The 23481-nt window shown below is 40.5% G+C and overlaps 1 protein-coding gene across 2 annotated transcripts in view; it reads left to right on the top strand.

Annotated features, from left to right (window-relative positions):
* The window catches only part of GALNT7 (polypeptide N-acetylgalactosaminyltransferase 7), a 140780-nt gene that overhangs the window by 111299 nt on the left and 6000 nt on the right, over positions 1–23481 (top strand). The window contains exons 3-9 of one of the 2 annotated variants that reach the window (XM_049863576.1): positions 3600–3766; positions 10672–10802; positions 11053–11132; positions 13028–13210; positions 16789–16906; positions 18578–18700; positions 22719–22937. In XM_049863576.1, coding sequence (XP_049719533.1) covers positions 3600–3766; positions 10672–10802; positions 11053–11132; positions 13028–13210; positions 16789–16906; positions 18578–18700; positions 22719–22937 — 1021 coding nt within the window. Of the gene's footprint in view, positions 1–3599; positions 3767–10671; positions 10803–11052; positions 11133–13027; positions 13211–13359; positions 13543–16788; positions 16907–18577; positions 18701–22718; positions 22938–23481 lie in introns of both variants that reach the window. The other variant, XM_049863575.1, reaches the window with a different exon arrangement.

A 23481-nucleotide genomic window follows, 5' to 3' on the forward strand; every position in this document is an offset into this window, starting at 1 on the left:
TAGAGGGTGTGACTCAAGTCACCCCCCTTACCCAAGTCACCACCCTTTCAGGCCTTATTCAGGTCATGCTGTTACTTTAGTCACACCTTTTATTTTACAAGATAAAAGGAGAGAAAAGTGAGCAAGTGAAGGGGGAACCTCACAGCCAGCAACAAAAGAAGAGCTAGGGGTAGAGCACATCCTTTGGACCCAGGATCCCTCCGCTGAAAACCTCCTAGACCCAGTAGACAGAAAGAGAGAGCGGTAACACTGGAGACTGTGAGAAGTAGCAGCCGAAAAGCAGCAGAGGCAGCAGAACCAGGAGACTGGCAAAAGATGTCACAGTGGGCTTCCTAGCCCATGGAGCAAGATAGCTGAGCACTTCAGTCTGGAGGCTTGCTGGCAGAGTGGGGTGCCTCCAGGCACTTGTTGACAGAGCTCAACTTACCAACCCACAGAGCTAGAGAGCTGAGCGCCTTCAGGCCAAGGCTTACTGTGGAGTGGGGTGCCTCTGGGCACCTATCAGTGGAGCTAAAGAGTATTGTAACACTTGCCCGAGCAGGACAGAGGCCGAGGGGCCCAGAGGGCGAGGACCAGAGAGAGGCCTGCCTGTGGGTATGGCTAAGAGAAGCTATCCTGACCAAAGAACTGTATCCTAATCCTGAATTGTAATCTGTTACTTCCCTAATAAGCCCCATAATCATGTATTGTCTATGAGTTCTGTGTGACCATTGCAACGAATTATCAAATCTAGTAGAGAAGTAGAAAGTGCCCTGGGAGGGACAGCTAGTGCCAGAACTGGTAAAAAGGTTGGAGAGAGGAGGCATGTCTGACCCACTTCATAGGAATCAGCCTTGGGCTGTTGATGCTGACAATGGTTCTCCTCCCACCCTGTGAAGTTAGAGGAGGAGGTCTGACGCCCCACCCGATGCCATTACTACACTGCCTGTGAAGTTAGAGGAGGAGGTCTAATGCCCCACCCCAATGCCATTACTAAACTGCCTGTGAAGTTAGAGGAGGAGGTATGACACCCCACCCCGATGCCATTACTACACTGCCTGTGAAGTTAGAGGAGGAGGTATGACACCCCACCCCGATGCCATTACTACACCGCCTGTGAAGTTAGAGGAGGAGGTCTGACACCCCACCCCGATGCCATTACTACACTGCCTGTGAAGTTAGAGGAGGAGGTATGACACCCCACCCCGATGCCATTACTACACTGCCTGTGAAGTTAGAGGAGGAGGTATGACACCCCACCCCAATGCCATTACTAAACTGCCTGTGAAGTTAGAGGAGGAGGTCTGACGCCCCACCCCGATGCCATTACTACACTGCCTGAGTTCATTTCTCCGCAGAAACACTCATCTGCTAGAAAGATCCACGTTCTCATTATTCTGAAAGAGGATTTGGCCCCTTCCGACTTAGGATTACACTTGGAAGCCCTCTGTGTTTACCTTGATGCTGAAAGGTGCTGTGCCCCACCACTCTTCCTCATTCTTAGGGTTGTCTCCTGTCTGTGAGGCACAGGGAAGAGGGGAGGGACAAGTGCACCCATCACGCAAGAGGAAGTTCTGTGGGTGCCTAGTACGCACTGCGTGAATCACTAGCAATTCTTACATCTTGGATCAATTCTTAGCCATTCATACATAGCTACAGATAGTACTCCTTTTCTTTTATGTTTAACCTCATTTCCATTTGGTATAAATTCAGGACAGCTTGGGTTTGTTTCTTGGCTCCATTACTTACTTGCTGTATGATCTTGGGCAAATCATTTATCTCTTTGCCTCGGTCCCCTCCTTGATAAAATGGGAGCATTAATAGTACCAACCTTATAGTGGTATTGGGAGTTAAATAAGTTAATATAAGTAAAGCACATAGAACAGTGCCTGAAGCATAGGTATATCTTGTGGTCTTCTCTCCCCGACCCCTATTCCCTCCCTACTTCCTTGGTCTTAGTACTTTTTTTTTTATCACCTTTCCGGTCTCACCTTCCTGTCAAGAGGAGACCTTCTTGACCATATGTCCCAAGTCTGAGTTCCACTTGTCATATGCAACCTACATTTCCGCACTGATACACTCAGGGAAAGCACAAACACTTGCTCCGTATCTCTCTTCCCCTGTAAGACTGTGGGCTTCATGAGGCCAGAGACCATGTCCATCTTATTTGATGCCTGTATCTCTATCACCTAGCACAGAGCATGGAGCGTAGTAGGTACGTAATACATAAGTTAATGAGAAAATGCAGATCGAAGAAATAAGGTCAAATGGGTTAAAAATCTCAATCTGCCTTTCTATAAAAATAACCTCTAAGAGCATAGACAATTTAGACCAGTTTTAAAAGGGAAATAAACACCTGGAGAAAAAAATTGTTTCCATGTTTATCAGGCCAGGCCCTTTCCTAGATATGGTTACTATTCTAAATGCTGCTATAGGCAATCAAGCTGATAATGTTAATTACTGCTTCTCTATAGGCTGGTTTAAAATTCAGTTTCATCTTTGGTACAAGCTTATTTATTGCTTCATGAAAACTTTTGGTATAAAAAACCTTTCCCTTTCACTTATTAAGGAGGCGATAGGCTCCAAATGCTAGCTAGCTCTGAGAACTCACTCCAGCAGAAGGAACACAGGTCTCAATCATTCTCATTAGTCTAACTTGTTCTCACTATTGCTTTCCTTCTACAGCTAAGCAGAAGCAGAAAAAATAAATGTGTGTGTGAGAGAGAAAGAGAGAGAAATTCAGTGAACTGTCCGCAGATGGTGCAAACAGTTAATGCACTTGGCTGCTAACCGGACGATTGGAGGTTCGACTCTACCCAGAGACACCTCAGAAGACACACTGAGTCGTCTACTTCCAAAAAATCATCCATTGAAAACCCTATGGAGCACAGTTCTACTCTGGCACATGGGGTCACGATGAGTTGGGATCGACTCAGCAGCAACTGGTTTGGTTTTAGTTTGGGGTTTCCTGCTAATAAGGAAAAGGCTTCTGGCAACGTCATTCCTACTACAGTTGTTTCGAATAGTTTTGTGTAGAATAAGCTCCTTCTTTAGCCAAGCTAATGGCTCTAACCAATATTAGAACTTGGCTTATTCATTCAACAGTAAATTTTTGAATGTCTGTTATATACCTCAGGTCAGCCTGTTTTGCTTTGTTTTGTTTTTCCTGAATATTAGAGCCGTATTAGACCAGACACCTTTCAAACATGGCGGTTTATGCAAAGTAAGTGCAATAAGTGCCTTGCACCAAAAACTCAAGTTGCAAAAGGAAAATAAACTGAGATCTTAATCTTGAAAAAGAATATAGAAACCTGAAAGCTTTAAGTAACGTAAGCATCCCCAGCTGAAAAAAAAAAAACCAGCTGAGAAAACATAAATTTACAAATTAGTTCTCTATCGCAAGGTAAGTACCAGTTGGTTAGGAAGTACCTTTATCTAGGAGTAACTCCATCACATAGCTTCTCTTTTCTGTCTTGTGTTTCTGTTAAAATGGTTATATTTCTTTAACTTACTTTAGTTAATAATATTTAATCCAATCCAAAAACATAATCATAATAAGTTTAGCACCAAGAAATTATAGATTACCTCTAAATAAATATGATTAAATTTCCCTTTTGCAGATGCAAATATTGGCATTATGATGAAAACCTGCTGACTTCCAGTGTTGTCATTGTCTTCCATAATGAGGGATGGTCAACCCTCATGAGAACAGTCCACAGTGTAATTAAGAGGACTCCAAGGAAATATTTAGCAGAAATCGTGTTGATTGATGATTTCAGTAATAAAGGTAATCAACATTTTTATCTATAAAACAAGTTAATTATTAGTAATTGCAAAAATGTGATTTTGAAATAGTCTTTAAACGTCAATGATTCACATCTATTAGTAGTTTGGAGTCCCTAGGTGGACAGTTTACATGTTGGGCTGCTAACCAAAAGACTGGAGCTTCAAGTCCACCCAGCGGTGCCTCAGAAGAAAGGCCTGGTCATCTAATTCTGAAAGATCACAGCCACTGAAAACCCTGTGGACGTGCTGTGATGCACATGGGGTCATCATGAACCAGAATCGACTCCATGGAAACTGGTTTTTATTAATAGCTTATTTTCAGTAAGTTGGTACTGTGCCACGCATGGTATACGAATTATTTTGTTTGATCCTAACTTTTAACAGTAACATTATGCAATGGGTATTATTATTTTTTAAATAATTTATTTGTTATTGTTGAGAATATACACACAGAACATACACCAAATCAACAATTTCTACATGTGCAGTTCAGTGACTTTGATTGATTTCATGCTTTGAGTTGTGCAACCATTGTTACCCTCCTTTTCTGAGTTGTTCCGTCCCCATTAACATAAATTCACCGCCCCCTGAGTTTCCTGTCTAACCTTTCAAGTTACTGTTGTCAGTCTGATCCCATATGAATAGATCTTAAGAGAGCACAATGCTCAAGGCAGACATTCTTTTCTAGTTAAGTTGAACTATGGTTTTAAGAAGACTCAGGGTACAGTTTTGGTTTAAGGTTTAAAAATTATCTCAGGGCAGTAGTTTGGATATTATTATTATCTCCACACAGAAGGCTCAGAGATGGTAAGTAACTTCCCAGCAGTCACAAAGCTAGTAGTTAACAGCTAGATGCAAGTTCATGAGCTCGTCAGTCTGTGTATTAACTACTGTCCTACTCTATACCAATATTTTGTACCTTGAATTTTGTAAAATTTTAGTCACAGAAGTAATTTACTGAAAGACCGAAAAATGCAATTGCATGTATATTGCAGTGCCACCCAAAACTCCATCCATAGTTGTCAAGCTGAAATCTATATACGGTACTTATTTTGTAGCCTCTATTTTGTGTTTTGAATGATGATGATATTGAATTTGACCAAAACCATGGGCTACTCTTATTTATAACAAGAAGCATCTGTTAAAGCTTATATTGTTCTAAACTTGATTCAGGATATTGAATACAAGCAAAATTCCTTTTCTAATTATTGTAATTCTTTTAAAGGAACCAGCTATTGCATCATTTAGGGAGGCACATTTTAGTCTTAGTTCAAGTTCGCAAGAGAGATTTAGCAGTGATTTTCTAGACAAGTGCAGGGGTTTTTTTTCAGGTTAATTTTAAATTTTGTCTTTAAGTAGATACATGATTGTGAGCTGACATAAATGACATAAATATCAAAAGATAGATAATACTGCAGCTCAGACCCCTAATCAGCATGCTACATAAAAATGTAGTTGTGCTGCTGAGCCTCCCATCTGGGTATTCATTAATTCTTCTTTGCTTGTCACAAAAGTAAGTTGAAACCTTTGAAAATTGACCAAAGAGCCCAGACTACTTAATAACAACAGGATATTTGCTTTTTTGGCAAATAAGGTTTGCAGAGAATTTCTGTGAGTAGTGATAACCACTGAATATAATGTTAGGAATAAAGACAGATCATAGGTAGCGTGAAAATACCATTTCAAATGTTGTGGCTTTGTAAAAGCTTCACCCAAAACTTAATTTAGAACCTTTGCAGACTGGATAACTAGTTAAACCTCTGCTGTTTCGGCAAGGACATGACTAGAATCTTGATCTTGTCCACATATGTTGGCATGGAAAAAAACAGAAATCTGGCCTGTCTATATGTTCTTCTTTTCATCTTTGTGCAACTGGTGACTTTTTTTAACTAGTCATTTTAAATCAGACTAGAGAATGTATAGCTTTAACATTTTGGTCACATCAAGTATGTTTAGCTTCGACACCTGATCTTGGTAGCAGTTTCTATGACAGGAATGTTTACTCCTGTCTGAAGAGAAATATTTGAAAGTATGTTTTAAAGCTATATTGTTGATATAATAATATTTTAGATTTGGAAAAATCTAAATCTTCAAAAATAACTTTGAGAAACCCCATGTCTAGGATTGTACTGATTTTAAGACCCCCTAAGACCGTTTTAAGACCGTCGGTGGCACAAATGGTTTGCTCTCAACTACTAACCTAGAGGTTGGTGGTTCAAACCCACCCAGCAATTCATCTACTTCCGTAAAGATTACGGCCAAGAAAATCCTACGGAGCAGTTCTCCTCTAATATAAAGGGATCGCCACGGTACGGAGCCGTTCTCCTCTAACGTAAAGGGATCGCCACGGTACGGGGCCGTTCTCCTCTAACGTAAAGGGATCGCCACGGTACGGGGCCGTTCTCCTCTAACGTAAAGGGATCGCCACGGTACGGGGCCGTTCTCCTCTAACGTAAAGGGATCGCCACGGTACGGGGCCGTTCTCCTCTAACACAAAGGGATCGCCACGGTACGGGGCCGTTCTCCTCTAACACAAAGGGATCGCCACGGTACGGGGCCGTTCTCCTCTAACACAAAGGGATCGCCACGGTACGGGGCCGTTCTCCTCTAACACAAAGGGATCGCCACGGTACGGGGCCGTTCTCCTCTAACACAAAGGGATCGCCACGGTACGGGGCCGTTCTCCTCTAACACAAAGGGATCGCCACGGTACGGGGCCGTTCTCCTCTAACACAAAGGGATCGCCACGGTACGGGGCCGTTCTCCTCTAACACAAAGGGATCGCCACGGTACGGGCCGTTCTCCTCTAACACAAAGGGATCGCCATGAGTCAGAATCAGCTCAGCAACAACTGGTGGTGGTTGTATGTTACTAATACAGGTGAAAGCCTAGCATATCCATTAAAAAAAAAAAAAAAAAAATGAAGATGTACCATAAAATAACTGCTTGGCCCAAGAAAATGAGAGCAGAATTTGGGGCTTAAGTTTTGCCCATTTGACTTCCTGTTTTTGCGGTCAGTGCTTCTGCTGTTACCAGTCTCTAATACTCAGCCTCTTGTAATGTATTTGGAGGGTAATCACATGTAGGGTCTGCTGAGCTTAGAGTGTGCAGAGAGATGCCTGGGGTGCCCTCAAACAGAAGTAGAAAAGATCTTTAATTAGTTTTCCCAATTTCAAAATAGCCTTAAAATCTGTCAGTCCTGCCCTCAGTAAAATGAAATAGTGTTTGGTTAGTCTGACTTCAGTGAAAGTTTGACTTGTTCTTTCCCCAATATACTCAGAAAGTAAAACTTTGAGTTATAATTTTTCTTTAAAAGACAAAATACTACTATAAAACGACCCAAAGGAGCTGAGCACTCATAACAACACTTGGGTTCCTGGAAATTACAAAGTCTTCTCTAAACAAGATACAGCATGCTTCCATACACAGGGGCGTCAGTCAGCTGAGGCTCAGTTGGGCTGAGGCAGAACACGGCCCCACTCTGTGGCTACAACAGGAAGGGTTGTCTGTTGCTCAGACTGTGTGTTCACTGCGGGTCTGCTCTGGCTCGACTCTGCATCTGCATTCAGCCTCATCGCAGACATGGCCCGTGTAGGGGCAGAGAGAAGGAAGAGACGTGGTCAAACACAAACCGGCTCTTAACACTCCTGATCACAAGTGACCCCTGTCACTTCCACCCACATCTCATTGGCCAGAGCACGTCACGTGGCTTAGCCTGACCTCAGTGGGTTAGGCATGGATAGTCACCCCTAAAGGAGTTGTTGTTGTTGTTACCTGTGTTCAGGTCGACTCATGGCCATCCTACATGTTATAGAGTAGAACTGCTTCATACAGTTTTTTAGTTGTACTCTTTACAGGAGCAGATCACCAGGCCTTTTCTTCTGCAGCGCTCCTGGGTGGGTTCGAACCACCAATCTTTCAGTTAGCAGCCAATCGCAAACCATTTGCATCACCCAGGCTCCTTCCCACAAGAAAAGGGCAAGGAATGTTTTTTAACAGATCCACCACGGTGTCAGATCGCAAAGAAGTCAGAAGTCATTTGATTCACCATCTTCCCTTTTGGGGCATCTTACCCAAGATTCTAAATTTGAAGAACAGGCCACCAACTTGTTTCTGGCTATGAAGAATTTATTTATATCCAAAAATGCACGTAATAGAATTCAAGCTGGGTCTTTAAAAAAATAATAACATAGGTCTATGCAGACTAAAAAATAAGAAAAGGAAGAAGCTTTTTAAAAACAAATTTTAACTTTAAGTGAACATTACATAGATTTTCTGGGAAAAAAATTGAATTCAGTATGAGAATTTTATTTATCATACTCATTAAAGCTGGACGTCAGAATAGGAGAAGGGAAAAATTTTCTTCTCAATTCTGAATACCCATGTGTGGGTGTCTTGCTAATAATAATAAAAAAAAAAAGGTCCCTAAAAATGAGTAAAGTATTAAGTATACAGTCTGATTTGCCCATTTAACTGTAGTAGCTTGCAGCTTTTGTGTGTGTGTGTTTGTATTCATAGGTCAAATTTTAAAAAATTTTTTTTTAAATTTGTGTCCTCAAGAAGCCTCTTTGAAGGATCTGGGAAGAGTTAGTCGTGACTATGATGAGCCAGTTTCATGGGCTCATAGTGATACAAACAAAGCTGTTCTCTTGCAATAGGAGACCAAGATGGGAACTTTGGCAAATGTGTCTACTTTTTATAACACAACATTTTTTCTACCAAATTATCAAGAAAGAAAAAAAAAGTACTTTTAGATTTGGTGGTGCTTAAAATACAGAGAAAATGGTATCTCCTGCTTGTTGTCTTAACGATACCCATGTTCATCACACCAAGACCTTTACCTCTGATGGTGGTTAGTCAAAGATGCCCAGAAATAAATTTTAAATAAACTGTATGGGAAAACCCAGGTGGCATAGTGGTTAAGAGTTATGACTGGTAACCAAAAAAGTCCCAAAGTTCGAATCCACCAGGTGCTCCTTGGAAACTCTGTGGAGCAGTTCTACTCTGTCCTATAGGGTCACTATGAGTCAGAATCGACTCGATGGCAGTGAGGTGGTGGTGAAACTCCATATGGAGCCCTGGTGGTGCAGTGGTTAAGTGCTATGGCTGCTAACCAAAAGATTGACAGTTAGAATCCACCAGCCACTCCTTGGAAATCCTCTGAGGCAGTTCTACTCTGTAGGGTTGCTTTGAGTCAGAATTGACTTGACAGCAACAGGTTTGGTTTGGGGTTTTTTTTGTTTGTTTGTTTAGACCCTGTATGAATTGCATTGACGTCACATAGTATTACGTATAGACAGTGCATCTTCGAAAATCCTGAACCATTGCTTCTGCCAAAAGTAAACAAAATGTTGTGCCTGAAGGCTTTTAAGTTTGATATTAAAGATTTAAACTCGTTTTAATGTACTTTAATAAGCCATAGTCCTCATTTACTTAATTAACATTTAATTTTAAAAGGATGTTTGATATTTTGCAAGCTAACTAGCTTACTGTAGGCATAATAAACTCAAATTTTACTCAAATAATACCCTTCACTTTACTTCCTTATCGATTAAACACTCCATCTGGCCTCTGTAAAATTACTGACCACCCAAAGCACCTGTTGCCTATCCCTGTTTCTTAGGAAAACTAAGAGTATAAAAAAAAAAAAAAATAGACCACGGTAAATGATGACACTAAGTATACCAAGAATAAGAGACGATTTTAGGAAATGCTATAAAAATATACAATTTTGTAAGAATAATAAAAACCAAAAAATACATACATTGATTAGGTAGATATGTATGTATATATGTGTATAGGAAGGCACATATGAGTATATGAGTGTGCACGTATAGGTGTATCTCTAGGCATAGGTATATACATATTTGTGTTGCTGCATATATGTGTATATATATGTAATAAAGCACATACGGAGCACAGTTGTAAACACTTCCTAGATATAACCAAACACCTCATGGGTTTGGTTTACTGGATTTGAAGGTTTAGGACTATGGTCTCATAGAACAACTTGGTCATTTGGCATAACATAGTTCATGAAGATAATGTTCTATATCCCAGTTTGGTGAATAGCGTCTGGGATCTTAAAACCTTGTGAGTGGTCATCTAATCTACCACTGTTGGTATCTACTTATCTGGAGCAAAAGAGAAAGAAGGAAATCAAAGACTCAAAGAAGAAGCTAGTCTACAGGACTAATAACCCACACAAACCATGACCGCATCTATCTTGAGACCAGAAGAACTAGATGGTGCCCAGCTACCACTACTGGCTATTCTAACCAAGGACACAATAGATAGTCCTGGATAGAATGGGAGAAAAATGTAGAACAAAATTCAGGTTCCTCAATGAACTGGTAGAGACTAGAATAACTTTTGAGAGTATCACCCTGAGATACCCTTTAAATTTGGAATTGGAGCCACTCCTGGACGTCACCTTTCAGCCAAATAATAGATTGGCTCATAAAGTAATCAGTATCACCCATTCTCTAAGGGGCAGTTCTACTCTGTCTTATAGGGTCACTATGAGTCAGGATCGACTCAACGGCACTGGGTTTCTTTTTTTTATCACCCATTAGTACTGTGCTTCTTTAAATAATCATCTATATGAGACCAGATGGTCAACATTTACCCTAAAGCAAAGATGAGAAGGTAAGGAGGGGGAGCAAGGAAGTTAGATTAATAGAAACAGAACAACTAAAGGGAAATAATGAGAATGCTGACACACTGGGAAAAATGTAACCAATGTCACTGAACAAAATGTATAGAAATTGTTAAAGGGGAACATAATTTGTTGTGTAAACTTTCGCCAAAGACACAATAAAATATTTTAAAACAAATAATAGCATAATTTGGTTTACATACGTAAGTCTAACTTATAATGTTCCTTGAATTTCTGTTTTTTTATAGAACACTTAAAACAAAAACTCGATGACTATATTAAGCTGTGGAATGGCCTAGTGAAGGTATTTCGAAATGAGAGAAGAGAAGGTTTAATTCAAGCACGAAGTATTGGTGCTCAGAAGGCTAAACTTGGTCAGGTAGGAAACATTTGATTTCTTCCATGTCAGCATTTTGGATTTGGTAACTAAAAGATCATAAACATTTTAAATTATCCTTCAGTTTTTTTTTTTTTTAATTGAAATAAGATTACTGGCTTAAATAGATAACTTGTGTGTCAGAATTGCCTAGATAATGCTAATTTTCATTAGCATCTAATTTTAAATTGTGTGTGATATATGATGTACCGTATATGAGGAGTGTTCTTTCACCCTGCCTCTTTTTTTTAAGGTTTTGATATACCTTGATGCCCACTGTGAGGTGGCAGTTAACTGGTATGCACCACTTGTAGCTCCCATATCTAAGGACAGGTAACATTACCTTGCTTTTTTTTTTTTTTTCTTTCCTGATTGAAAAGTAAACCTCCTCCTAGAAGGATTAATAATATTCTCATTCTTCTGATTCCAGTTGCATTCAATACATCAGGTATTGCCTTTCAAGTGTTATCATTTAGCTAGTTGTTTCCTTGGGTGGAGCTAGTCTGATACTCTGGGCTGATTCACACGTGGGTGCTCAGGCCTTTGGGATAAGCCTAGGATGATGGCTCACTCTGCAATCACCTCGTGGTTGGGTTATTGAAGAAAATTCCTCTATCTCCAAGAACTTTTTCAACGAGCAATATTAATTGCTCTCCTTTAAACTGGGGTAAAATTTTTTAAGATATGAAGAAACATGCTTTGAAATTAAACCTATTGATTTTTTATGTCTTTTTAAATTATTATCTTTGGTAGTAAGTCCAGCAGTTAGTTGCATCAAGTCTTCGGTTCCTTTAGAAACTATAAAGGTTAGAAATAGACAACTATTCCATGGAAACGTGGTGACCACCATTAAATTTCCAAAAGTGTCTGAAACAGGAGATGGCAGCGTTAATCTCCTAGTCCCAAAAGGCTGCCCTGCTTCCAGTCCAGAATTCTGACTATTTCAGAATCTAGGAGAATAAACCATGTCCCTGTGGTAAATGGCACGGGTCAAAGGAAGAACTCTGGAGAATTGAGTCATCAGAAGACTTGATGTAAAGGCCTATCATAAACACTTTTCACGTGCTAGCTGATTTAATCTTCAAGGCAACCTTGCAAGATAGGTATTCTGAGCTCCATTTTACTGAAGATGATACTAAGGCTTAGAAAATCAGTCATTTTCCTCTAATCAGGTAGCTAATAAATTAAACCAAAGTCTCTCTGGAACGATTTAGACTCTGTATTTATTTAGAAGCGTGAGAATCATGAGAAGTAAGATAACATAGAACTACCCTCACCTCCCCAGGTGAGTACAGCAGTCCTTTGGGTGGTAAGGAAGAGGGTTTCCAGTGGATCCTGTACCCGAGACCCTTCACTGTCTGGGGGGATTAAAGCCCTTTTCCCGACTCCACTTCCCCCACATCAAAGTTCTAAACCCCATAGGTTTTTCCCTTTTCCTTGGTTTCTAAATATCCAAAAAACTTGACTTTACGTGGTTAAGAAAAGCCAAAATCTCCAGTTTAAGAAATGCATTTTAAAGTCCTTGCAGATAAGATGAGCAGTGAAGCAAGCAGCGTACCTCTTTGTGATGCTGACTCTACATCTAACTGGCTGGAGAGGACTAGCATTTTCATGAAGCCCAAATACAAAGGAATTCCGTGCTCCAAATTTTCAGGCCATTACTTAAATTCTTTAGCAGGCTTTAAGGACTTTTTGCTTGCTTGTTTGTTCTTTAAGCAAGAGTATGGTTCTTTTTTTTTTAACAACAAAAGCTGTTTTCAGAGGTAGGAGAGGAAAATCAAGTACTGAAACACATTTTTAGTAGAAATAGAAAGCAATAAGAAGTTGGGAGAACTGCTAAGAATGTAGCGAGTACTGTCTACACACACACACATTTTTAATGAGGGTTAGAGAGGGAAAATCCGGTAACTAATAGAGAATTACCAAGAGAAAGTTGCCTTTGGGACCAAAGTGAAAACGAGAAAATGCTCTAAAGCTCAGGAAGTGACTTTTGTCCTGACGTTTGTCTCTGGGCCTAGGGAAGCATGTCTTCTCGCCTTCCCTCATGGAAACCGGCTCCTTGCCTTTATGTATGGAAGAGTCCTTTACTTCTCTTTCCCATTAGCTGTTACAGCCTCCCAGTGCCCAAACCAGCAAATCAACAACAAACAGAGATGCTGTAGTTAGATAGGCTAAACTAGTCAGTTTTGGGTTCTTAAATGCTTTTTCATTTTCTGTAAATGTTTCAGAACTACATGTACTGTGCCTCTAATAGATTACATAGATGGGAATGATTATTCCATTGAACCACAGCAAGGTGGGGATGAAGATGGCTTTGCCAGAGGGGCCTGGGACTGGAGTTTACTATGGAAACGTATTCCCCTGAGCCACAAAGAAAAGGCCAAAAGAAAACATAAAACTGAACCTTATCGGTAAAGATGACTTATTTTCTTTGGTTGAATGTTTGTGTATCTAAGTACCTTTTTTTTTTTTTTTTTTCTTCTCCATGAACTGGTATAAATGTGTGGGTCCATACACACCCTCCCATTTCATCTTTGCTGCCATCATCAACACAACACAGAGCCGTTTGCACTGTGCCGATTATAGATGTCATAAATGGCAACACATATGAAATTGTACCCCAAGGGGGTGGTGATGAAGATGGGTATGCCCGAGGAGCATGGGATTGGAGTATGCTCTGGAAACGGGTGCCTCTGACCGAGCGAGAGAAGAGAATGAGAAAGACAAAAACTGAACCATATCGGTAATCACTAAATCACTTACATGTTTTTCTTTTCTAAAGTCGTTGCTAATCTACTAACGTCCTGCTAAGCTGAAATGTGCCCTGAAAACTGTAGATGCTGTCTCCGATTCTGAAAGGACTTCTCTGCTGGCACTATCGTAGAACTTCGAATCCACGTTTTTGCTCCCTCAACTGATTTTACCCTGAATGCAAGCTCCACTACGGAATTGCACTTCTTTGTTGGGAAAAGAAAATAATGTTCTGTGGTATAAGTTCCAAGTACAAGTGAAAAAAAGAAAATGTTGCTGTCCTGTCCTAGTAGACTAGGCATCAAACTTTATTCTTTGGATGCTAATGTTCTTCTGTCCATTTAAAATACATAAATTCCTTAAAATCCAAGACTTTATTTGCACTTTGATGCCTGGGTTTAATGTTAACAGTGAAAGGCACTAGCAAGGGATTTATGGTTTGTTTTCTTTTTTTTTTTTCCCTCTGTTTTATTTTATATGCTAGCTCTCAAATACCAATTTGGTACCAGTTAAATCTGATGAATAAAAATACATGACTTTGGAACTGTTACATCAAACCCTTTATTGCCTCATTCTCAGAAGAGGACTTGATTAGAAAGAAACTTTATTCCAAAAATCAGCTTTTGTCCTGCTTACAGTTCTTCATACAGAACAATTTCTGCTACTCTTGTCTTTTGGCCTTTTAAATGGAATATTTCACTATCATTCAAAAAACTACCCCCAAAAGAAATATCTGCTTAAATGTTAGTGTAAGCTTTTCCAGAAAATGTCTGATTTTATTTTTCTGACCTTATGGTTCTGCTTTTGGTCTCTGTCTCTCTGTTACGTTGCTGATCGTGGAAGACCTCTCTTTATGGGAATGCTAGTGGGGTTCGGGGAAACCCTGGTGGCACAGTGGTTAAAGGCTACAGCTGCTAATCAAAAGGTTGGCAGTTGGAATCCACCAGACGCTCCTTGGAAACCCTATGGGGCAGTTCTACTCTGTCCTGTAGGATCGCTATGAGTTGGAATCAACTCGATGGCAACGGGTAATGGGGTAATAGTGGGGTTCGGGCATGTCATGATTATGAAGATACAGCAACTTCTTACCTAAGATGGCAAACATAAGGAAATTATAGAACTTTCAAGTTTTATTTGATACTTCCCAAATTTTCATTTGACGTTCATATTCTAAATAGTCCAGGAATTCACTTCCTACCCACTTAACCTAACAATTTCTGGGAGAAAAAACAAAGGTTGCTGATTATATTCATATTTCTTCCAATTCCATGGGCTAATAAAGAAATTAAAAAAGTGATCTAGAAAAATTTAAAGATTTCACTTAACGTAACTCACCAGTTTTCATGTTAAGATGCATTTTCAAATATATACTGAGATGAGTGGGAATACATTTAAAGATCAAACCAGCACAGTTATAACAGATTAATTTTAAATGACAACGAAATAAATGTGACATTAAAATGCAACCAAAGATGCGATAGTACGGTTTAGTGAGTCAGGCAGCATGCTTTAAGAAGAAAATGTATAAGAGAACGACTTTCCCCGATGTGATTTTCCTATGGTATTGAGAATATTACTCAATTTACTACTTACCCATTCAACAGGTATTTACTGAGTGCTTACTATGTGCCAGACACTGTTTTCTGGGGATAAATCTAAAAAGGTACGTTCCCTCATGGCACTTAAAATATAGTGGTGAGACAGACCTTAAACAACCCTGGAACAGCAACCATGAGAAGTAACATGAAGACAAAAAGTACAGGGAACTTGGACCTTTTGAAAAGGGGAACCTAACCCAGCCTGGAGGATCAGGAAAGGGCCCCCTGACTGAAGTGTTGGTTAGGCTGAGACCTGAGGAGGGAGAAGACTGTCTCAGGAGAGCGAGCAGTGTAGATGAAGGTCCTTCGACAGAAGGGGGTTTGACAGAGCAGTGAAGAGCTAGAGGAAGAGGGTGCAAGGGGAGCCTGGAGAGTAGAGCATCCTGCAGGCCCTTGTTGAGGATCTTACTCTGGCTGCTCTGTGGAGATGAGCTTTGGATGGGGACAGAGGAGAAGAAAGGAGACAAATGAGGGAGGTAACTGCCATGGTCCAAGCAATGGTGGCTTGGTCTATGGCGGCAGCAGTGAAGTTGGAAAGAAGTAGGCAGAATCAAGGTATCTTTTCAAGGTGGAATCAATAGGATTTACTGATAGTGACAGACTGGCTGTCAGGTGTGATGACCACAAAGATACCCTAATAGGAGGATCTAGTTAAGAATCGTGATGCATTAATGAGAATCACGGTCCTCGATGCCTCCCCGGGAGCCAGGGAGCAGGATGAAAATTATCACAGCTGTCAGTTCTCTCAGTGATGGAAGTGACTTGTCCCCTAAAAAGCTACCAAGTCTTTTTTTTTCTCTTCATCCCCAGTAAGCACGAAATTCAAGATCCCATTTCAGTAAGCCCCACAAATCACCTTTTTTTGCATTCCAACCTCCTGACACAGTAAATAGCTCTGTCTGATTCTCCTGTGTCATTTCTCTGCTACATTTGCAAACTCTGAATGAACTGTGGTTCTTCTATGATGATTTGCACCCTTATTTGGCAAGCCCCTGAGCTATAAAATTAAAAAATGACAGACTACTTCCACGGTGTATGGTTTCGTTCATCCCAGAATGACTCATAAATCACTGCAGGAACAGTTAGCAGACCACAGCTGTATGGCTCGATGTTTTCAGGAGAGAGAGAATTCTTGAACTGAAACTAAGGCCTAATTTTTAAATCAACAGAGGAACCAAGGCGCCCTCTAATGGAGAAATGAAGCAGTGCTCTAATTTGTAATGAACTATATAGGGTCACTATGAGTTGGCCCTGGTGGCGTAGTGGTTAAGTGCTACGGCTGCTAACCAAAGCGTCAGCAGTTCGAATCCGCCAGGCGTTCCTTGGAAACTCTATGGGGCAGATATAAGTCGGAATCCACTGGACGGCACTGGGTTTGGTGTTTTTTGGTTATGAGTAGGCCTTGACTGGACAGCAATGGGTTTGGTTTTGTTTTTATGGGTATGTAATTCAGTTTCAGTTCTAAATCATGGTAAATTCTTGAAGGAATTATGAACAGTGTTTTGTGAAGACTTTATAATTTCTTAATGTTTGGCCATCAGTTTTTTCTTTTCTGTGCATTATTAAGCTGTTTTCCAAAACGCATCTTGTCTCTGGGTGTAGGGATATTGTGGTTCGAATGCACTGTTTCTTTCTCTTAGGTCTCCAGCCATGGCTGGAGGATTATTTGCTATTGAACGAGACTTCTTCTTTGAATTGGGTCTCTATGATCCAGGTCTTCAAATTTGGGGTGGCGAAAACTTCGAGATCTCATACAAGGTAGGATTTCATTTAAGCACATGCAGTTTTATAAGAATTTACTGACTTTTGTGACTTTCAGTTAAGCTGATTTCTTTGGGGAAAAAAAACACAGTATAATGCATTTCTCCAAACTATAAGAAATCACTAACAAAAATGTATGCTTTTTGAGGAAATAAAGCAAAGTGCAACCTCAAACTTACCACATACTTACATAGCTTGGCTCAAAATTGAGGCCATCAAGCTTCAGAAATGAAAATCTTTGTTCCCACCCCCAAGGCTTTTATACACTGGAGCTATTTGTTATAGAAACCCTTTGGGGACTCTGCATGTGTTGGGGCCACGGTTTCACCATCCACTGACGTAGTCATCCTTTATCACTATGGGACATGATGATTGAAACAGAAGCAGATGCCAACAGTGACTGTGCACCCTCAGGCTGGCATTACAGCTCCCTTCCTGCAGCACCTTCCCCGTTATTGAGGCAGTCCTGAAGCAATACTACCTTAGGCCTTGTGCAATGACGCCTTGGTCCTTGCGCAGTTAAACGCTTTCCTCTCTGCGCAGTGACACCTTGTTAGCCCTTTTGGAGTAACGCCTTAGTCGCTGCCAGTAGTGCCTTACTTCCTCTTCAGTAACACCTTACTTCCTCCTCAGTAACACCTTACTTCCTGCTCAGTAACACCTTCTGTGCTCTAACGCCGCCCCAAAAGAGAGTGAAAAGGTAGCGGCGACAGAGACCTCTATCATAGTTTGAGTTGAACAGATGCTTCTTATTTCCTGTCGTAGCAGTCCCAGGCATAGCACAGTGAGGGGTAGAAGTATTTCAGTCCTTGCTCTCAAGGAGCTTACAGCCTATAAGAGAAGAGTAGAATTCCACCCAAGTACATAACGCTAAGAAGCCAGGATGGCATTCAGTTGGTATGATTAAGAAACAGCATCACAGTGGAGGCAGAATCTGAGCAGAACTAGAAAGATGGGCATGATATCAGCAAACTGAGATAACGGAAGGGAGGGCTTATACGCAGATAGACAGGAAAGGCATAAAGGCGAGAACATAAAGAATGTAGTCAGGAAACTAAGGAGCACAGTTAGGCAGACTTAGGCAGAGTGACTAAGGAGGATGTACGTATAAGAAGATAAAGTGGACAGGTACCTAAGGACCATATTGATGAGATCTTTAAATGCTAAGCTAAGAGAGTTTGACTTAATTTGATAAGCAATGCAAATCCACCAAAGATAAATCAAGGGAATAACATGACCCAAAGCTGCCCTTCAGCTAGAATAATCTGCTTGCTATAAACAAGGACAGAGTTGAATAGAGAGAAGCTGGAGGTGAAAAACCCAGTTAAGAGGTTATAATAATCACCCAGTTGGGAAATACTGTATCAGCAATGGAAATGGTAAATGATGTTAGGAATGAAGAATCAGCGTGACTTTGCAAGGTTACACTGGGAAAAGGTCGCTAGGAGCTATACGTATATTGGAAGAGGCCCTTTAGTAGCAGTTTATTGCTGTATTTCCTATTGCCTTCTTTGTTGTTATGTAAGTTTTAAAAACAAGCAAATTATTTTAGGATTTGTTTGGTTTATGAACTCTTTGTGGACATTATATCCAATTTAGATTTCAGTTTATTAAACAAAACTTTGTTTTCGCATTTGAAACAATTCCATGTGTATTTTTCCTTGGTAGATATGGCAGTGTGGTGGCAAATTACTGTTTGTCCCGTGTTCTCGTGTGGGACACATCTACCGTCTTGAGGGCTGGCAAGGAAATCCTCCACCCCTTTATGTTGGGTCTTCTCCAACCCTAAAGGTGAGTCTGTTCACCAAGAGGGAACAAGCTAGAGAACCAGCATTTATGTATCGTATCCTGTGGTAGTCACTTAATAGATGTTAGCTCACTAAGCAGGGTAAATCTCTTAAGCAGTCACGCTTGTCCACACATTTAACCTAGACCGTGTTTATTCATGAAATATCGTATTGTTTTTAAACATTGTTATATACCCAAAAAAAACCCAGTGCCGTCGAGTCGATTCCGACTCATAGCAACCCTATAGGACAGAGTAGAACTGCCCCCATAGAGTTTACAAGGAGCGCCTGGTGGATTCAAACTGCCGTCCCTTTGGTTATATAAAAAAAGAAGAAAAAAAAAATTTTTTTTTATATACCCCACTCTAATCAGAATTTCTATATTGAATGTCTTCCCTGAAGACATCTCAGATAAATTTAAGAACTGACGCTTCTGTAGATAAGTAGTAGAAAGGAAAATACCAGCTTCTAGTATTCACATATAAGTAAAATATTATTTTTATCTGTTTTAGAAAATGAAGGTAATCATATTAGAAGTTTAGTAAAAAATCAAGTTAGCGAGTAGTATTATAATACTACCTCTTGTCCCTTAAAGATCTACAAATTTCTGTGGATATCCTCTCTCCTGTTGCATTCTGCCTCCAAATTCTCCCACCTCTTTCACATGAAATAGACAAAAATTCCATAACATTTTTCACTGGGACAAGCAAATTGTTTTATTGTAATGAGTGATATTTCGATATGATTAATGTATTAAAGTCATATTTCTGGTCCATAGACATATCACTAAAATGGTTAATCTATATTTTATCAAAACTCATGAACCTACAGGAAAAAAGAAGTTAGTTGAAGGCTTTCTGAGTGAAATGTAACTTTACCTTGAAGGGCTGTTGTAGTGGATAAGGGTCCCTCCCCAGGCAGTTATTGGAAAATCATAGTTCTAGTTTCTCCGTTATTTATCCCTACCATTCTGTACATTGTAGGTTATCTCTCCAGTACCCCTAAAATAAGACATACCACAGTCACCTTATTCCAACAGAACAAGAGTTTTTAGCTCGGGAGGGTAGCTGAAGACAGCGTAGTCCTGAAGATATGCCATTGATCTGGTAATTGTCCCACCATGCTAGAGTTACCCAGTTCCAGAACGAACCAAGGAAGTTTCAGGAGGTCAGATATCCCACTGCTAGGAGGACAAAGACCTGTATCACTGGCAAAGTTTTTGGGTTCACCTTCTTTCATAAATTCTGGGAAGCATATGATTCTGGTGCCCCTCAATTTCTGGGAACCTTAATGAAGTCAGAAGCAGAAGAAAGTTCCTTATAGGCTGCAGATGCAACTTGGGACAGCTCTCAAAGTAACAGAAGCTAAAACAGCGAGGTTTTAAGAAACAACATAGCTTTCTGACTGGCCAGATTATCTTAGAAATGGTCAAATGGGGTCTCAGCTACAACGGAGGGTGAGATTAAAATTTCTGTGATAAAACAAAGATAGCACCGAATTAACACTAGGGCTGATTGGCCTTGCAGGAAAAGAACCTCCTTTTGGAGTTGGACCCGCAGTCACGAAGTCATGACTTGGACCCACAGTAAAAAGTCAGATTGGTTCAGGAGGCTCTCTTCTACAGGGAAAGGGAAATGATGAGAGGGAAATACTTATCCACTCAAAAAATGAACTGTAGCTGTCATCAAAGCTATCCAATAAATGTACCATCAGCAGACACTTAGTGTGTGCTGGCACTTTACTTTCTCCAGTTTTAGCACCATCCACTTCAATCACCAGTGTGCCAATGGCCCCATGTCTCTTTCTCCATCCTGTTTGTCTCCTCTGAGTTTCAGATCTTTATAGCCCAATTTTCTGCTGGAATTTTTCTCTTAGATGACCCTCAGGTATTGTACACACAACATAGTTAAAGCTGAACTTTTTAACTTTTCCTCAAAAGCTATTCCTTTTCCCATGTTTTCTATCTACCCATGAATGAAACTGAAACCAAAAAAACCAAACCCGTTGCTGTCGAGTCGATTCCAACTCATAACGACCCTATAGGACAGAGTAGAGCTGCCCCATAGAATTTCCAAGGAGTGCCTGGTGGATTTGAACTGCCAACCGTTTGATCAGCAGCCATAGCTCTTAACCACTACATCATCAGGGTTTCCTGAATGAAAATTAGAGAGCATGTTATGATTGTCCTTTTCCTTTACCTCCCACCTTCCCAAGCTTTAATGATTGTACCTCATACATAGCTCTTAAACCTCTCCCTTCCTGTGCTTACTTCAGGCCCTCATCTCTCTCCCTTGGGTATTAAGTAGCCTCCCACTTGGCTCTCGGCCATCAGTTTCATTCCCCTACAGTCCATGGTCCACTTGCCATCAGCCTTATTCTCCTAAAAATGAAATCCATGTCATTCCCCGCTTAAAGCCTTTTCTCATCTCAAGAAAGAATTCAGTGCTCTTAAAAAGCAATGATAGTCATGTTAATAGTAGCAAATACTTATTGGAGGCTCCCTGTGTACAAATAAAGATGCTTTGTTCAGATTAACTTCTTAATTTTCACGACATACTTTGAGATAAAAACTATATTCATTCTCTTCTTAAGGAAACTGAGGCACATTTTCTCTCCATGAGTCTTGTGTTCCATTTACTATGAACACCTTGCAGGACTCCAAATGTACTGTGATCTGCCATACTTCATTTGCCTTTCCCTTTGCCCTGAATACCATTCCCACCTTACTGACCGTTCCGTCAAGATTGAGCTAAACAACGCTCCTCTGTGATGCCTCTCTAGCTTTCTCTGCCCCTAGCAATTAAATGTTCTTGTTTTCATTGCCTTAACCTTATGTGTGTGCACTGCTCTTCATGTTCCTTAGTATCTAGACATGGACTGTCTATTTTTTCTCTGTATAGCTAACGCAGGCACTACATGTATTCAGAATATTTAGCAATAATATCATATGGTCTTCTGGGAGACTGCTCCTTAAAAACTTTTTTGAACCCATGGGGCTTGGCAACAGCATGCTTACCCCATGTGTACCCCTGGCTAGTTCTCTTGAAGCCTAGAAAAATTAATCTGAACGATGGGTGTTGCACTCGTGATGTAGAACAGTGGTCAGTGAACAGTGGCCAGGTTTGGCCCTTTGTTAAAGTTGTATTGGAGCACAGCCACATGCATGCATTCGCATGTCATCTGACTGCTTTCTCACTACAACAGCAGATTTGAGTAGTTGTGACAGAGGCCATATGGCCCACGAAGCCAAAAAATATGTACTAGCTGGCCGTTTATAGAAAAAGTTTGCTGACATGTGATGTCAGCAAGGGATCAAGGGAATAGACTGAGTGTGTACTAATTCCAGGACATACATTCACGTGCGCATTCATTCACTCAGTAAAACCTTACAAGTTAGATCTTTGTCAATTATCACCTTGTCAAGTTTGCTTTATTGTACTTTAGCAGCCTTCCCTTAAAGTTCACTACCTGGGGGAAATAGCCAGTTAATTCTGAGTTGTAGTAAAATGGTTCTATTATAATTGAAACAAGATCAACAGAGCCACCTGCAAAAAAAAGTGTTTTATTAAACAGAGCTATTGTTTTTTCATGATCGTTTCTGAAATGAGGTTTTAACCTGAAATGAGATTTTATTGCACAGGCTGGTAGTGAGTTTCTGATAGAAAGAGAATAGTCTGGAAGGAGAACTGGAGTCTAGCTGGACTTTCATAAACCTTCTCTGGGCTTCAGTTTCTTCCTCTAGAAACAGGAGAGAATAGATGATTTTATAATATATGATTTTCCAGCTCAGTAATATCAGATCCGTATTTATATCACTGCATTTCGGTTGAATACGCATGACATCTTTATCCTTAGCAAATGACAGAGTCATTAGCTTAGTTGCATTTGTTGTTTAATTAAATGGCAGGTCCCACTGAAATGAATTTGCTATATGTTGGTTATATTTCATGTCTCTGAGATGGGCTGTTTATGATGTTACACATTTTTATTTCTTTTATTAATATTCATTTTCTTTTTCACAGAATTATGTTAGAGTTGTAGAGGTTTGGTGGGATGAATACAAAGACTATTTCTATGCTAGTCGTCCTGAATCAAAGGCATTACCGTACGGGGATATATCTGAGCTGAAAAAATTTCGAGAAGATCACAACTGCAAAAGTTTTAAATGGTTCATGGAAGAAATTGCCTATGATATCACGTCACACTACCCTTTACCACCCAAAAATGTTGAGTGGGGAGAGGTGAGTATCAGCTGGTATTTAGGGCTCAGAGTATATGTTTGGAGACTAGTTTGGGAGAAGGCAGTGAAAGACGGAAACACAAGTGAAAGATGAAAAGTCTTGAGGAAAATCTTGGGTAAGAGTGGTCTGGTAACTTCTACTACCTTTTCACTAGACAGCTACCACTACCCTGGCTACCCAGCCACCCATTCTGCCCGCAAGTTTCCATGAGCACATTGCGCCCCCCTGAGTCTTTGCACATGTGGCTCCCCGGTCTGGAGCACCGTCCGCTCTCCTCCTGCAGCTCCTCCCACGCCCTGTCCTGCACTCCAGCTCCCTTTTCTTGATTAATTCCAGTGTACCCTACTGCTCTGATGTAGAGATCACCAGTACTGAAAAGCCTCTCTTACTCCTCCCCACTCCGTGAAAAAGATTCAGTTCTGTGCTCTTTGCACGTGTTCCCATCACACCTCAAGTTGCCGCCTTGCAGCCAGCCTTTAAGTACTTCAGGACCTCGTTCACCACTGGGTCCCAGTGGACGAAGGCAGAAAGCCCATCGGTAGTA

This window comes from Elephas maximus, chromosome 21, assembly GCF_024166365.1.
Source record: "Elephas maximus indicus isolate mEleMax1 chromosome 21, mEleMax1 primary haplotype, whole genome shotgun sequence".
NCBI classification, from domain to species: domain Eukaryota; kingdom Metazoa; phylum Chordata; class Mammalia; order Proboscidea; family Elephantidae; genus Elephas; species Elephas maximus.